The 17,633-nt window shown below is 34.2% G+C and overlaps 1 protein-coding gene across 1 annotated transcript in view; it reads right to left on the bottom strand.

Moving 5' to 3' along the window:
* Nucleotides 1-14,698, bottom strand: part of inpp5jb (inositol polyphosphate-5-phosphatase Jb) — a 27,350-nt gene extending 12,652 nt beyond the window's left edge. Inside the window, exons 1-7 of the mRNA XM_016229232.1 lie at nt 14,446-14,698; nt 9,813-9,920; nt 8,208-8,316; nt 6,771-6,887; nt 2,891-3,066; nt 1,940-2,051; nt 1,570-1,679 (exon numbers count right to left, since the gene is read on the bottom strand). Coding sequence (XP_016084718.1) covers nt 1,570-1,679; nt 1,940-2,051; nt 2,891-3,066; nt 6,771-6,887; nt 8,208-8,316; nt 9,813-9,920; nt 14,446-14,576 — 863 coding nt within the window. The 5' untranslated portion in view covers nt 14,577-14,698. The remainder of the gene's footprint in view (nt 1-1,569; nt 1,680-1,939; nt 2,052-2,890; nt 3,067-6,770; nt 6,888-8,207; nt 8,317-9,812; nt 9,921-14,445) is intronic.
* Nucleotides 14,699-17,633: the final 2,935 nt, after the last annotated feature.

The raw sequence follows: 17,633 nt of genomic DNA on the forward strand, positions 1-17,633 counted from the left end.
CTTTATCAGGCATTACAGGCATGATGAAATGAAAATGAGACCAATCGACCAATCACCGCAGCTTAGTGTCACGCAAAGGAGGGGTTTGGAAAAATTAATCGTTGAGCGAATCGTTTGGGAGTCGTTGAGCAAGTAAGGTAAAAAATAAATGCATTTTATAAGACAATGAAAGTGTTTTTTTGACCTTGCATTAGGACTGGGTGATATAGCTAAAAAAATGATCAACGATATAATGTTTCATATCGTTCGGTATCAATAATTATTGACATTTTTTATAACCTTTTTTAAAACAAAAAGCAACAGAATTTTTTTATTTATTTAACCACTGTATTTTTAAATTAACACAATTTATTGAGACAAACAACAAATATTTTAGTTTTAACAATCAAACACAAAATAAAAATTAAACAAATATCTAATGTTTTATATGCAGATTTTTAATGAAACTTTTGTCTTGTCTCCCGAGGCCACAGGAGGGCACAATGAGCAAAATAATGCAGCACATTTAAATTGTCAACGCAAGGAAATAACTCTATTAAAACGTGCATAACGTCTAATTTAACTCATAACAATCAAATATAATTTCGTAAATTGCATAAACAATTATGAACAAAACAGCATCATGTATTTATGCATTGCTTAATCTAAAGAGCCGAAGTGCCATTCACACAGATTGCATTTAAAAACATATGAGACACAGTGAAAAGGAATAAACCTCCACAAATTCGTGTCTCGTGGGCTAGACTAACTAAACATTGCAACAATGTCACTTATATCATTATCACCGCATCTCGCGCGCCACTGTTGATGCTCCCTGATGCACCTAACATTGCAAATGTTTATTTTAAATTCAACTAATATTCATTTTTATTTACAATCTCCTCATCACAGGCAGGCACATCACTCATTTCAGCATGTGTTCGTGTTTGTGTGTGCTGTCTGCGTCACTCATAGCACGTGCCTATATCGTGCGCTATATCGAAAAAAAAATTCTATAGTTATCGAAGAAGGTGTGCCGTCGATAAATATCGATACCGTTTTATCGCCCTGGCCTAGTTACTAATCAAATAAGTAAATTTGTGATTGATCATGTGATTCTTATTACAGACAGTCAAATATTCATCCTCTTTGGATCATCAGGATTGACACAAACGTGTGTACTCATGTGTTCGTGTGTGCTGTCTGTGTCACTCATAGTACGTGCCTATATCGTGCACTATATCGAAAATGTTTTCTATCGATATCGAAGAAGGTGTACCGTCGATAAATATCGATACCGTTTTATCGCCCAGGCCTACCTTGCATGCATGTAAACCTGTTGTTGGGGACTCCCAAAACCAAATTATGAACCTTTCATTACCCATAAAAGGGGCACTTTAAATAAAAAAAATAAGACTGAGATTTGCTATATAGTTCATTATCGCTTTACGTGAGTGTACTGTATGTATGTGAAAAAAATTAATAAATGCCCTTTACAAGTCCTTAACTCTTTTTAGTCCATCTGAATCTGTTTAGAAGCATGATTTCAAATGAAGAATTTATTGATCTAAATGTATAAAATTTCTTTACCTGGTATCATACGTGTCTGTACCCACATCAAACTTATACGTAGGAGGGAATTTAAGAGGCCCCTCGTGGAAGCCTTCAAGCACAGTCTCACTGCCTTTAGCCATGTTCAGCTGCAAGATGCAGAGAGAGAAGAATCAAAGAGGACAATACTACAATTAGTGTCAATATTAATAATACTAGCACAGGGAAATATACAGATTAAACAAACATATTTATATTGCATTGTTTTATCAACATCATGACCTAAATTAAAGGGCACCCAAATGCCTTGTACAAAACAGTCGCTCTGACTTCAACGGCATTTCATATTTTCATAATATTGACAATGTTATCTGTGAAAACATGGTCTTTGACATTTAGAGGGACTCACCTGGTCTTTTTCCCATAATGTGGACAGTTTGTTATTGTCAATGGCTGATTTCACAACTTGCATATCCAGGTCCTCGATTCGAAAATTCAGGTCTCCAAACCAGAAAACCACACTGCAAACATTTGTCCATGAGTCACATCATACAATTTTCAATATAAATTTCAAGGTCATAAGGATCATTTAATTAACTTCCATCGTGGATTGCATCACCTTGGGCAGCAGGTCACATAATCATAACAAACACTACTGACCCAATCTCATGAGAAAACAACACATCTTACACATTGTTGAATAAAATGCATTTGTATAATTAGTTTCATATAAAAATATACAATTTGCAGGATAAGCGTAAATCTAACCATCATTAGAGTGTGAGCAGCTGGTACAATAACATACGAAGGAGACACAAATTGACCACTAATTTACCAGAATATAAAATTCCCAATTTCTTTGTTTTTGGCTTGTGATCAAACCGTACGGTATTTTGTAGTAAATTAATCGGTCTCTTGGTAGAAACAAAACGAATGATGCATATGCCATCATGGACAGATTGTGTGACAAAAAAAGCATGAACAGCACTGAACAACATACAAGAAACAATTAAAATATTTAGTCATGTCATTGCAATATCAAAATATTATTAATTAATATTTTATTGCAGATGCATGTTGTTTTATTTGAATTTTGCAAGAAAAACAAGTTGGGTCACAACTTTATGTCCAATATAAAATCTGGGACCAGAAGCAAAAACAGTTGAGAAATGGGGGGGTATATAACAAAAGCACCATCTGTTGGTGAGATAAATAATTATGAATTATAATAATTGTGCAAAAGAATTTTGGGACACTTTCTTAAGGTCCTGATGGGAATTAAATATAGTTGCAGTAATAACAATAATGTGTTTATACTTTAATTGTATAGCGCGTGTGTGTGCGTGTGTGTGTGTCTTACTCATGATCCATGACGCCTGTAGCTGCTTGTCCTTCAAACTGCTGCTGCTGCAGGATGCTTTCAAAGTCCTCCATGCGCTGGTCTGAGTTCTCCATGTGTGCAGGCAGATGACAGTTCAAGAAACAGATCGAATGACCAAACATGTTCATGCGAGCGCTGACACCTCCTTTATTCCCCTGCAGAGCAAGACGGTCAGAGATCAGTTCATTTTTCTAGACTTTTTTTTCTTATAATGTCCTGATCACCTTAGAAATTCTAAACAGTTCTGTACTGTTTTCTCGCCAAACCAAATAAGTGGCTGTGCAAAAAAAAAAAATTAAGAAAATTGAATAAATGGTTGATCAGCTACAAAGTGTCCACATTAATTAATGTTTTCATGTCATGCTGTGGCTTTTTCAAACATATTGGCTGTTAAAATAAAGCACATAAAAATGCCTTATTCTGCATGACCATATTTTAGATCCCTTAATCCTACCCCATATCTAATTTACTTAACAACTACCTTACTAACTATTAATAAGCAGCAAATTAGGAGTTTTTTCTTTCAGGGAAAATAGTGAATATGTGTTCCTTATTCTAAACTGTTACCAAGACTGCAATAGTATATAGATGATACTAAATAACACTGGTCACCACCACACTTTCAAAATGTTACACATGTAACAAAAAATTATTTGTTACATATGCAAAATGCTGTAGAATTGTTTATGGTAAAAGATGTTTAAAGTACTGCAGTCTTTTTGGAAACTGAAGGCCAAACTATATAATAAAAATATACACAGGGTTTGGTGGATGTGCAGAATTTTGTGATGTACACACATTTAAAGCAATGTAAATCTGCAGATCTTTCCATTAAAATCTGCAGGCAAAACTTGACTCAGACAAGCAGAACTGAAATGGTAAACTAATTAATCAAAATATGGAACAGGTGTGCGGTAACCATGGCAATCAGTCATTAGAATTGAGACCTCTGATGAAACATGCGCTGCTGTGCTGAATTATGAGACAAACTGAGTGAATGTCAAAATGTCAAAGCATATAATTTGTCAAATATATAATTTTATCAACTGTTTTAATTGCTTAAATACACAATCTTTATATCATTTGCCTTGTGGCAGCTAGAAAATAAGCCACAAACACTTCTCCCAGTTTCACATGTTTTTAGATGTCTTTCTTTTTTTAAGTATTTACAGTTTTAAATTGTATAGAGGTCCTGAAAAGAATTTGGACATACTTAAAATTTACGAATTTCGAAGAAACAAAAAAAATTATTTTTTAAAAAGTATTTAAAACCTAACTTATACTTATGTGAATTTTTTTTTGCTTGATCAGTGTATTTGTGATATTTATTTTCAACCCCTTGGTTTGATATTTTTTTTACTGAATGAAATGTATTTAAACATTTTTATATGTGATTACATGTAAGTGTCTGGGTTGATTTACAGGAAAAAATTTATTTAATTCAATTACATAATTCAATTATTACTTAATAATTGCTTTAAATTAAGCTCTCTCTCTCTCTGCAATAACACTTTTACATATTATGGATTATAAAGGTATTCATTATGCACATTGCGATGCATTATATATTTTCATTAATAACGGCAACCAAAGTTAAAATGTATTATGATATTTGCATAATCCTTGTTTGACATTTGAAATGGGTTGTTTTTCATGTGTTTTAATGCATTATACTTTCTAAAGGTGCAGCAATTAATAATTATAATGTATTATAACTTTCAATTATTTATGAGATCATGCAATGCATTATAAGGTGCATTACAAGACATTAATGCATCAAAACACTAAAACATTTTATATATAAAGGCTTCAAGTGAAATGTTACCTAAAATTCTTTATCAATGATTTAAGAGATCATTTGCAGCTTTAAGTATCCTGCAGTTTTCATCAAACCTTTTAGAGACTGCTTATGTTCGTTCATGCTCTATGAATTTTAGATGAATGTGACTTGGATTTTACTTTTTAACTTATTAACTTATTAACTGTGGTGTATAAAGTACCTGAAAGCCATACTCAAGTAAAAGTACAGATATTTTACCAGAAAATGACTTTGGTAGAAGTTGAAGTCACCGTTTAGAATATTACTTGAGTAAAAGTCTTAAAGTATGTGATATTTATTGTACTTAAGTATGAAAAGTATTTTTAAAATCTTAAACGTACTTAAGTATTGAAAGTAAAAGTACAAGAAAATGCAAAATGGAAATGAAGCAAATAAATATATATACAAATGTTCATACACAGCTTGAGTAGCAAGATTGTGTTCAGTTTGAACTCTTTCTTCCATTTTGTATTTTTGGGTAAGAATAAGAAGCACTTCATCCGGTACTTAGTGTCTTTCATTCCAACATAAGAAAACATTTCTGGAACACAGTTTATGTATCACAGAGCGGACATGGATACATTTAAACTGCAGTTACAAATGCATAAATAGGCCTAATGTTTTGGTTTTAACATACAACGTTGAATACTGATATTTGAAATAATTTAAAACATGGAAAAAAACAGTCGAAATGTGAAATTAAATCCGCCAGTAGATGACAGCAAGTGACTGTTAATCAGCGAGTCATTGAGATTCAACCGATTCATTCAAACGGCTGATTCATTCAGGAACAAAGCATTTGACTGTGTTAATAAGTGAATCACTGAATCATTTATTCAACCGATTCTTTCAAAAACCTGATTCATTCAATAAGTAAACACCTTTGCTCAGAGACGCAAAACAGTGCTGTGATCTTTGTTAGGACTTATTTACGTTGGCAAAATTGAGCAAAAACAGGCAATATTATGTCTCAAATGTAAGTCACTTATTGCTTTACTGAACTTAAACTGTATAAAATGATTATTAAATGTGTTCATGCTGAAATCTGCAGAAAACCGTTACTCTCTGTGTGATATAGATTAAGTTAACTATATCAAATTATAGAAATATAAAAACCATACGGAGGCATTTTTTGCCGTCTATAATTTAGAATGGCTGGAATTTTGAGTTTTAATATACGAATAAATCACATGCGTGCACTCGGTGTGTGATTTGGTGATATAGCCTACCTAATAATGTTAGATCGCACATCATTACAACAACACTTGCCATATTATCGCAGACGATGCTGTATCGCACAGCACACACTAGCCTCGACTTGAGTGGAAAATTAATCATTCGCGGTTGTGCGCGCACTTGTTTGCACGTGAGCAAAGGTGTTTTTTAATCTCGTTTTTTAGGAGTCTAACTTGCAAACCACTGATTTGTCAAACCTGCTTAACTGCAGTCCGTGTTCTTCTGACTTCTGACTATTTTGTAGTAAGTAATGAATATGCTTCGGGGAAATGTATCGGAGTAAAAGTATACATTTTAATTAGGAAATGTAGTGGAGTAAAAGTAAAAGTTGGCTGAAATATAAAAACTCAAGTAAAAAACCCAAAAAATACTTAAGTACAGTAACGAAGTATTATTACTTTGTTACAATACACCACTGCTTATTAATACCCAGTGGGAAAACAGTCTGGCTTTGGTAATTCAATCATTAACTTTGTTATAAAATTTGACACTGTAATTCTCGCTGCGAGAGGTGAGTTTATCATTATGACGGCATCATTTTATATTCATTAGCTGTTCAGCACTTTATTAATATTTCAGTAACGCACAGCATGAGATATTTGACAGAACCTCATTAACAGCTTCCTGTAACCTTTCATATCTGCACACGAGCTTAAAATAAATAGGTAGATATATCAGCTGAGAAACATTCAGATACAGAAACGTGGCGTTCCACCAAATAACCACACATTTACATCAGAAAGGGAAATATGAGATTGCACCCTGAGAAACGGCCATGAAAAGGTCTAAGCGCAGATAACGTACCCAGATACCGCCGAGGCCGGTGCGCGTGGTCTGTGTTTGAATGCCTCTCAGGAATGGCAGGTGAAAGTACTTGGCAAAGACCAGCAGCAGCATTCCCTGCATCCTCTGAGAAGTGACCTACAGACAGAGAGAAACACACACAGATATATGAGTCAACAGGAGATAAGCGGACTGAAAGTGAATTAGAAGAATTGGACATATTTCCTGCATCCAGCCGGGTATATGAAAACACAAACGCTTACTCTCTAATTTTAGAGAAAGAAAGAAAACTAAAACAATTTATAAATAGAAATTGTTTTAATTAATTGAAATAACCCTGAAATAAAGTATAAATATTAGAATCAAAACTTTTAAAAAATCATAAATGTTGCCTTGTCAATTATCTGAAATAAAATACATTTGAATACTAAAATTAGTAAAGCTAAAAGCAAAGTAAAGATAAAGCTAAATATAGATTAACATAAAATAATAACATTGACAAAAACATTAATCATAAAAAAAACATTGATTAAAAGATTCAAATTAAAATTTAAAATTAAAATTAAAATGACTGAAAATATAAAAATAAATGCAAATTCATAATATTAATAAATTCTATAATAGTGTAAAATGACATTAAAATAATGCAAATTGTTTATAAACTGTGCAGTATGTATTCCAGTTTTTGTATGAATAGAATATGCTTGTTCATAATGCAAGTGTGTACACTGTATGCAATACTATTGTTAACTAGAACCATTTTAAAAAATCATTACGTATTTTATCTCAGCTATAGCTGCCAGGGCAGCATGTCTCGTTTTCATTTAGTTTAACTTGAAGTACCAAATAAACAAAACTAAATACAATAAAACTAATAAATAAAATTAATACAAAATATGTAGATATAAAAAAAATTATATCAATCACAGTTGTAAGTAATAATGACAGCACAATAAAATGTCAATAAAGGTAAAGTGACAACAGAAAAATACAAAAAAACATTCTAATTCAAAATATTACCAAAAACGACAATAGTACATCAATAAAAAGATGCCGTGGGCTCCACTGGACCTTCCACTTCCAGTTTTGAGCAGAAGTGATTTCAAATGGGATTTTTAACATCCTTCCAGAGAGAGATGTTCAGAATTCCAGCCTACTGCCTACCCTGTAGTACATACTTTATTGTAGAAACACTATATACAGCATAGTATATAGTAAGCAAAAATGTATAGTAAGCAACATTGTTTTCAAAGATTATTTTGCCACACATAAAATAAAGCCAGATAAAATGAAGAGGAGTCTAACTGATAGAAAATAGAAACATGAGCCGCAAGACCAGCAAAGAGATTTTCATCCTCAGCCACTCAGTCACTGTTACATAATGTGACCCCTGAAGCTCTAATGACAACTGTATGAATGTGTGTGTGTGTGTGTGTGTTTAAAGGGAACATTACTGACCAGTACATATCCAAAGGGGCTGAGAGCGTCCATGCAGACCTCGCTCCACTGGTCAGTGAAAAGAACATCTTTCAGTCGTTTGTTGATCATTGAGTTCACTTCCTGTAAGCTGAGACAGGGTGCAAGAAAATACAGACATGAGATGAAGCTGAAATTAAAGGACAGAAAAATATCAGAATGGAGTGGTAGAACAGACCTCAAGGCAGGCGGTAGATTATACTGTATCTCTAGTGTGCTTATGTAGGTCATGTCCTAGATTATGACCTTCGCATTATAACGTACTAACTCCATTTATTCTGATGAAAACTTGTTTTACAAAAATTGACAGTGTATTATTTTGATTGTCTAGATCAGGGTTCCTCAAATCTTGCCCTGGAGGGCCAATGCGCTGCAGAGTTTAGCTCCAACCCTGATTAAACTCACATACCTGTGATTTTCTAATGATCCTGAAGACATTGATTAGCATGGTCAGGTGTGTTTGATTAGGGTTAGAGCTAAACTCTGCAGGAAAGTGGATCTCGTGGGCCAGATTTGAGGATCCCTGGTCTAGATTATCTTCTCTCCAGAGTATGGGTCTGAGTTCCTACTGATGTCATTAACAGGATACTAAATAAATTATAAAATCTCATGATCTGATGTTGCCGGTATTGAAATTAATATATCATGCTTTCCTTGTCTATGAATCATGGAATTTGAAGCCCGTTTCATGAAGTCTTCTTGACCACATACCCAGTAAGACTTTGTCTCTTTTTAAAGAAATGAATACTGTAATTCAGCAAAGGTGCATGTTATGCTGTTATTTAGAATGTTACATTCATTGTAGAATCTTGAAACAACTGTTTTCAACATCTGCCATAATCAGAAATGTTTCTTGACGATGATTTCTGAAAGATCATGTGAAAATTCAGCTTTACATCACAGAAATAAATTAAACTTTCAACTGGAAATGTAGTTCAATCATTTGTATTTCCTTATGGTTACACTGATTGACCTTGTCAAATTAAATATTTCAGTCTGTTTTGGAGGTAGAAAATCACAGTGATTCTTGTTCTTTTAAAATAAAATACTAAAAGGTTTTGTGGTGCAGTGAAATTGTTATTATTGTCCGTTTAAACTATTCAACCAAAAACTATTTGTAAAAGGATTGAATGATTGTTACAGAGGACATGATTTGAAGGAGAAAACAATACCGTTTCACTAATATGAAAATATTATAATAATATGAGGCGTAAATATATTTTAAAAAAATTATATAACCTACATTTTCAAAAGGTTACTGTTGAAAATTCAACAGTAACCTTTGTAAATAACAAAAAAAAAGAAATTTTCTGAGAAATTGTCAGTAGGAACATTTCCAAGTATGCATGACTAATATGAAAATATTACAATAATATGAGGCGTAAATATATTTTTAAAAAATTATATAACCTACATTTTCAAAAGGTTACTGTTGAAAATTCAACAGTAACCTTTGTAAATAACAAAAAAAAAAGAAATTTTCTGAGAAATTGTCAGTAGGAACATTTCCAAGTATGCATCTGTGATCACTTTTCATGCTGAGCACCTTTCCTTTAGAAAAGCAGCGGCTCTCAATGGAAATCTCACCCTATAATATACATGTCTGTGTTCCCATCACCAACATTCAGCCCCAGTAATGAAGTGACGTCGTCAGGAGGCATGGCTGAGCCCACGTTCCACGTGATAATGTGCACCCTTTTGGCAGAAAGAGACATTAGAGAACAGCAGTCATCTGTGTACACATGTTCACATACTGTCAGTCACTACTGCTGGTTTTTCTTAGGCACCGCATCCAACAGCATTATTATGCAATTGTATAATAAGGTGAATGTGAGTGTTTTCTCCTGTAATTCACTGCTGAATATCTTTAGTTGGGACAGTGAAATAACAAAGCAGTGACTGTTGACACTGACAGATTGTGGGTTTGCCCTATAACTCATCTTTTCAATTTACAAACAGCAAGCAAAGACTGCGCAAACAAGTATCCTTGCGGCATATTAGTGAATAAACAAATTAAAGAAATGGAAATGGAAAGGGAATAAGAACATCATCAGGACCATTGCAAAGCAACCTCGTTTTGTCGTGTCACATTAAATGTGTTAGTAAATCATCTCAATGAAGATCCAAACAATGCTAGGAATATAAATATTCTGTATATTTTTCAAGAATTCCACAAGCATCCCTCCACTATTCAGTAGGCTATCAACCTTTATTTCAAAGAGAGAGAAGAATCTCATATTTCTATAAATATAAAATATACATAAATTTCAAAAGAATTGTTCACCCAAAAAAGAGAATGTACTCAGCCTCAGGGCATCCAAGATGTAGATGAGTTTGTTTCTTCATCAGAAGAGATTTGGAGAAATGTAGCATTACATCACTTGCTCACCAGTGGATCCTCTGCAGTGAATGGGTGCCGTCAGAATGAGAGTCCAAACAGCTGATAAAAATATCACAATAATCCACGAGTAATCCACATGACTCCAGTCCATCGATTAACATATGTGAAGTGAAAAGCTGAGTGTTTGTAAGAAATAAATAAATCATTAAGACATTTTGCTTCCATCTAAAATATGAGTCCACTATATACATAATACTGCTTTCTCCCATGGAAAAAAATAGTCTCGTCTGAATCAGGAGAGAAATATGCAAAGATCAAGCACCGTTTAAAAGTGAAAAACAGTCCAAAATGGTTGTAAACAATCTGAGATGACAACAGGGGATGGACTTTTTTAAACTGGAGGAAGCGTTATTATGGACTCTCATACAAAACTCTCATTTTGGCCAAAAGCAATGGTTAATATGGTTAATAAAATAGTTAAAATGTCTTAATGATGGTTTTTTTTCTTCTTCACACAAACACTCAGCTTTTCACTTCACATATGTTAACTGATGGATTGGAGTGGTGTGGATTACTTGTGGATTATTGTGATGTTTTTATCAGCTGTTTGGACTCTCATTCTGACGGCACCCATTCACTGCAGAGGATCCGTTGGTGAGCAAGTGATGGAATGCTACATTTCTCTAAATATGTTCTGATGAAGAAACAAACTCATTTAAAACTTTGATGGCCTGAGGATGGGCACATTTTTAGCAAATTTTCATTTTTACCTTCTCAAATTTATTTAAAATTCAATTAAGCACACTGGACTGCTGCAGGTTAATGGGGAAAAAGACTGTTGAAAAGTTTTGGGGTCAGTAATTTTCTTTTTTTATACGTACAGGAAATCGATACTTTTATTGAGCAAGAATGTAATAAATTGATCAAAAGTGAAAGTAAAGATGTGTTGTAAGTAGAAGATTTCAAAAACATTTTAAAAAATCTTCCCAACCCCAAACATTTAAATAGAAATGTATATATTCATTCATTCAGGATCCACATTTGCAAAGGAAAATATACAGGCTATTTAAGCAAATTCAAAATTCAAGATAATTCACATTAATGTCCAAAAGATGTTTTATTGTTTTAAAAAGTAAAAGTAGCAATAATCTGTGTTCTCATGACTAACTGTATGCACTATATGTAGATGCTGTGAATGCTGTAAGCCATAATAATGTGGAATGTGGAAGTAGATGCGCAGGTAGGCTACAGTTCAGCTAACAGTCATGCCCAAACCTGCACTTGTGCACTTGGCAATCTAAAGTTTAGTTCATACTAAAGTAAAACACATTTGAACTGGCTAAACAAGGCCTTTAAGTTCACTTGTTCGCCCAAAAGCAGAATACAGTGCAACAGTTGGCTTCCAGCAGTAAAATATTCCATCCACTTTCACCAAAATTGATTTTTAAAGGGGTCATGAATTGAGAAATAAAAATTCCCTGGATGTATTGACATGTAAGAGGTAATTTTACTATAAAAACATCCTGTGAGTTTCAGAGCTCAAAATTTCCTTGTTAGTCCAAAAACAGCTTTTATTGAAACCAAGCTCAGAAAATGACTCATTTCAGATTTTGTCACATTATGACGTAATAGTGCAATGAACATCAAGATGTGAACCTGACAGTAATATCACAACATGTAAGTAAGTATTAGTATTAGGTATCTTAATTGCTGGAGCTGTCAATCATCTCTTATTTACATCGTGCTTGCACTGTTACTTATGATGAAAGCATTTGCGAAAGTGCAAAACTCGAGTTGTAATGACAAGATCACTGCATTCATACGCTCAACAGTCTGTCTTCGGCTACAATGCTCATTGCTGCAACCTTTCATGCGACAGGAGTAAATATAATACTATAATCAACACACTGCATCATTAGTTAATCTCAACTGCTGTAATAGTAAAAATGTAGTAACAGTTTTTGAGAGAGCTCCACATGTAATACTTATTTTATATGCAAAAATGTTAGCCAATCACATCAACGGGCGTTTCCACTGAAGTCTCACAGCAGACACACCCCTTCCAACTGAGCTTTCAAATCAGAAGGCTAAAATCAGGGTAGAAAATGTCCTTTTTTTCTGAATTATGACCATTTTTTATGTAAAAATCATACCAATATCACAAGTGCACCTTAGGAAGCATTATCAAATATTTAAAAAATGCAGTTCATGACCCCTTTAAGAACAGCATGTAAATATTTGACGACAGACCAACGATGAGCTCTAAGATTGTCAAGTAATGGTATGCTTATTTATAAGCCATTAGTCCTGGTGTCAAACTCAGTTCCTGGAGGGCCACAGCTCTGCACAGTTTAGATTCAACCCTAATTAAACACACCTGATCCAGCTAATCAAGTCCTTCAGGCTTATTTGAAAACTACACTGAACAAAATTATAAACGCAACACTTTTGTTTTTGCCCCCATTTTTCATGAGCTGAACTCAAAGATCTACGTCCTCATTGGGGTCTCGACCTGACTGCAATTCCTCGTCGTAACCGACTTGAGTGGTCAAATGATCACATTCGATGGCGTCTGGCACTTTGGAGAGGTGTTCTCTTCAGGGCCACACCAGGTACTGACTGGTTTTCGGGCCCCTCCGAACCCTCCAATACAGTAAAACTGCACATTTTAGAGTGGCCTTTTATTGTGGCCAGCCTAAAGCACACCTGTGCAATAATCATGCTGTCTAATCAGCATCTTGATATGCCACACCTGTGAGGTGGATGGATTACCTCTGCAAAGGAGAAGTGCTCACTAACACAGATTTAGACAGATTTGTGAACAATATTTGAGAGAAATAGGCCTTTTGTGTACATAGAAAAAGTCTTAGATCTTTGAGTTCAGCTCATGAAAAATGGGGGCAAAAACAAAAGTGTTGCGTTTATAATTTTGTTCAGTGTACAACTTGTCAACTCGTAAGTACGAACGTCCCAGGAGGACTTCAACGCAGCATTAGAGCAGGGTTGGAACTAAACTCTGCAGGGCTGCGGCCCTCCAGGAAATGAGTTTGACACCTAGTCAGAGCAATTTTGAACTACATTTTTTTTTTATTCTAGTGAAGAACTACACTACCCATAATCCTAAAGAGAGCTCCAATCACCATGGAATATATAGTAGCTGCAATTACCATGGAAACAGAATTTGGTGTAACCCCGGTGTCCTGGCCAAATTGCCGCCACTGGCCTTTGTCAATCATGGCCTCCTAATAATCCCCATCTACTTGTTTGGCTCTATGACTCTCTCTCCTCTCCACCTGTAGCTGGTGTGTGGTGAATGCACTGGCGCCGTTGTACTATGGCTGCTGTCGCATCATCCAGGTGGATGCTGCTGGTGGTGGTTGAGGAGATACCCCCCCATATAATTATAAAGCGCTTTGGGTGTACATCAATACACAATAAAAGTGCTATATAAATGCATCATTCATTCATTCTAGTCTGACTTCTTTTTCTCAGAATTGCAAGATATAAACTCACAATCGTGAATGATAAAATCCAATTCTGAGGGGAAAAAAAAAAATTCTAACAACTGCGACTTTATCACGCAGTTCTGACTATTATTTGCAATTGCGAGTTTATAACTCTGTATTTCTGAGAAAAAATCTGAATTGCGAGTTTATGTCGCAAAAGTCGCAATTACCTTTTATTTTTTAATTAGTGGCAGAAATGGGCTTCTACACTATTTATGCACATAGTCAATTACTAAAAAGTCAATTATAAAGTTGTAATATTGCAAACTTTTCAATGTAATATTTTCACTCTTGGCCAGAAAATATAATTGGCAGTTGAAACTGAAACCATAATGAAACACTTTTTAAGTGAGCTACATTGTTAAAATCGTACCTGAAATCCTCCACCACCTGCGGCTGAGTGTCGGCGGTCCCAGCGACAGACAGGGCTCTCTGTGGGTGAAAGACGGGATCGGTAGGTGGTGGTCTGTATGACGGGGCCTGAGGAAGCGAGGCGGCCCTCATTGCAAGGTGGCTCCGAGACACTGCAGTATGTCCTGAAAGCTTCTGTCCAGCCAAACTTGGAGGTCCGTGATCAACATCGAGTTTAGGCTGAGGTTCTGAGGGGTGATTGGAGCTGTTGGGGCTGGTTGGTTCAGCTAGCAACGTCATATGACCCCTTTTAAGTGGGTCAAAGACATTAAGATGTCCGCATCAAAAGAAATTTACAAAAGTGATTTTATGTCCATAGAAAGCACATTAAATGTAAGTAAAAATGTCTACTTTTAAGGTTTTTCAAGTAAGTTTTTGGAGAATAAAATGTAAAAATTTGGCCTAAATAATGTTACATTGTCATTCAGTGTAAAACAATATTTATGTAAAAATTCAAACAACATGCTTATTCTGACGTGTACATATTAAAATATATAAAAGAATAAGGGAGCTTATTAAATTTGATTGTGTTTTAAATGAGTAAAAAAATATTACTGACAAATGGGCAAAACCTAGGATAGACATTTTAAAAGTGTAAAATTACAACTAATTAGTATTTGGGGTGAAAGTAATTAGTCTTTTCATATGTCATAAATTGATTTTTGTTGTAAAATATGCCTGACAAGATTGTTACACTGAATGACATTTTAGTGGGTCTCTTCTGTAAATCGGAAAAATGTATGATATTTATTTTTTGCTCAGAAAAACAAAATTGCAATTAAATTAAACAGAAAATAGTTTAATTTTGGGGGGGAAAAACAACAACAATTTAAAGCAGTATTACACTTACTGTTTTTATGCTTAAACCCTTTTTCGTCTTTGACCCAAGTACATCTGAATGAAATTGTAAAATGTAATTTCATAATTTTATTGTCTTTGAAATACGGTTCAAGTGTACTTTAATGTAATTTCTACTGAAATGCCAAATATTATTTATATTTGTAATTACACATTTGTAATGAAAGAGTACATTTAAAATAAATTAATGTAACACTTTATTTAAGGTGTCCTTGTTATACGTTACATGTACTTACTATTATAATAATAGATACAATAATACAATAAAAAATAATAATACAATAAATTATGCATAATTACATGCAAGTAACCCTAACCCAAAAGTTAGGCCACTGATCAGTTTTGTTTTAATAACAGTTATATTGGACACCTAGCTTAGTGACATGCATTGCCTAGCTGTATTTTAACAAGTTAAATCTCTGTAATCCTTTTGGTTTGTTTTAAGTTAAAACAGGAACTCACCAAAACCACATGAGCAGTGTTGGGTTGTACTGACACTGGGTTGCATAATCTTAAGACTTTTGCCGTTGAAAAAGTCTTCAACAGATATCCTGTGACCAATATTAGAATTAAGTTTATTTTGTTTGTTTGTTTTAATTATTCTTATTTTCAGCATTACTGTGTTTAATTACTACATTAAAATATTCTGTATATGATTACACTATAATAACATAGACAAAACACTCGGTTAATATTTGATTGGTTGGCATGATAGCTGAAGAGTTAAACACAGAGAAGCTCTTCCAAGGTGATGGGTTTCATCTCTAGCTTAAGGGGAGTCTATTCTAGTTTGAAATGACTCTCTCTGAAATGACAGCTGACAGGCTGGACAAAGAACTAGACTAGACAACAGACACAGCTGTGAAAGTTCCTTACCCACAGGAAACACTAGTTGAGTCAATCATTTCAAAACTGTTCTTGATGTTTTTGTGATGCAAATACCAGAAACAGTATATCCATTGATATACTTATGACAGTTATGTTATGTTAAAAGGGTAAGTGACTGCTGTGTACTAGAAGTGAAAAACACCACTGTATGATTATCAGCATAAGTAAAACTTGAAAAACCTGTTGTACTGAAAAGTCATGTTCAAATACGAGTATCAAATATGAGTACGTTTTTGAGGAATGCTTACTTGTGCTTCTCTCAATCATCGTTACATTGCATTAAATATTTTGATCATCAAACTAAGCATTTAAATATCATCTTTTTAACAAATATTATTGATTCATACAACTGATATATTATGCATTTTATGTCAGGAGTCTGGTATAAAGATCTCATTAGAATTTAATTTTACTTCTTGGTCATATAAATATCAGCATTTGCACCAGATTGGATATGTTGCTAACTTTGGGCCTCTGCATAAAACTGGGGTGTTTTATAAATGTATCCATGATGTATCCAATTTTTTTTGCTAAAGGTCCAATTCTGTTCTATTTAAAAAAAAATTAAAAATCTGACTTTTATTTTATATGACAAGATTAAAATCACTAAAACCCTCCAGTATCGCTTTCAACAATACAAACGCCATTATTCAAAGCCATTAGTCTGAACCTATAGGCAGATTAAATATTGAGACAAATAGCCAACACCCCAATTTCAAATATTTATACAGAGTCATGTGTCTACTATGTTTCTGCACAGTTGACATGCTCTTCGCCTCGCTGTGCTCTGCTCTGCCTGCCTGACCGGCTTTCACTGTATTGACAAGATTGTTACAGTCAAGCACACGTCTAGAGGTATTTGCTTATCAGTGTGGCATAACACAAAGCATGTGACCAGCAGGAAAAAGAAAAGAGCCTAAAATATAGACTCCACCTAGAAATGACCCCGAACGCAATGAGTCATTGTGTATGTATTTGAATATGCATACACACATATACACCCACATCAATGGATGTGTGCAAAATTCTAGCAGTGAATCATTGTGTTTGCATTTGAATACATGTTTGTTTGTAAATAGATGGGCAGACAGACAGACAGACAGATAGACAGATAGACAGATAGATAGATAGATAGATGGATGCTTTTTAGGCATGCAGCTGTGCTGAGTGTTGAATATTTAAATGCATAATTAGAGAAGCTTGAAAAATTAAGACGTTTGTGGGGGTGGGTGGGATTCAATCACTTCATAGCAAATGAGTGAACTGTACTTGTTGTGTTGTCCATGGTAAAGTTTAATTAAAATCATTGCAAATTAGTTAAAATGGTGCACTGTTGTTTTATGAGTGGTTTTATATATGCAATGTAAATGTTCTAATACTTTTGAATCATAGTTATACACGTGA

This window comes from Sinocyclocheilus grahami, unplaced genomic scaffold (genome assembly GCF_001515645.1).
Source record: "Sinocyclocheilus grahami isolate Dianchi unplaced genomic scaffold, SAMN03320097.WGS_v1.1 scaffold349.1, whole genome shotgun sequence".
Lineage (NCBI taxonomy): Eukaryota > Metazoa > Chordata > Actinopteri > Cypriniformes > Cyprinidae > Sinocyclocheilus > Sinocyclocheilus grahami.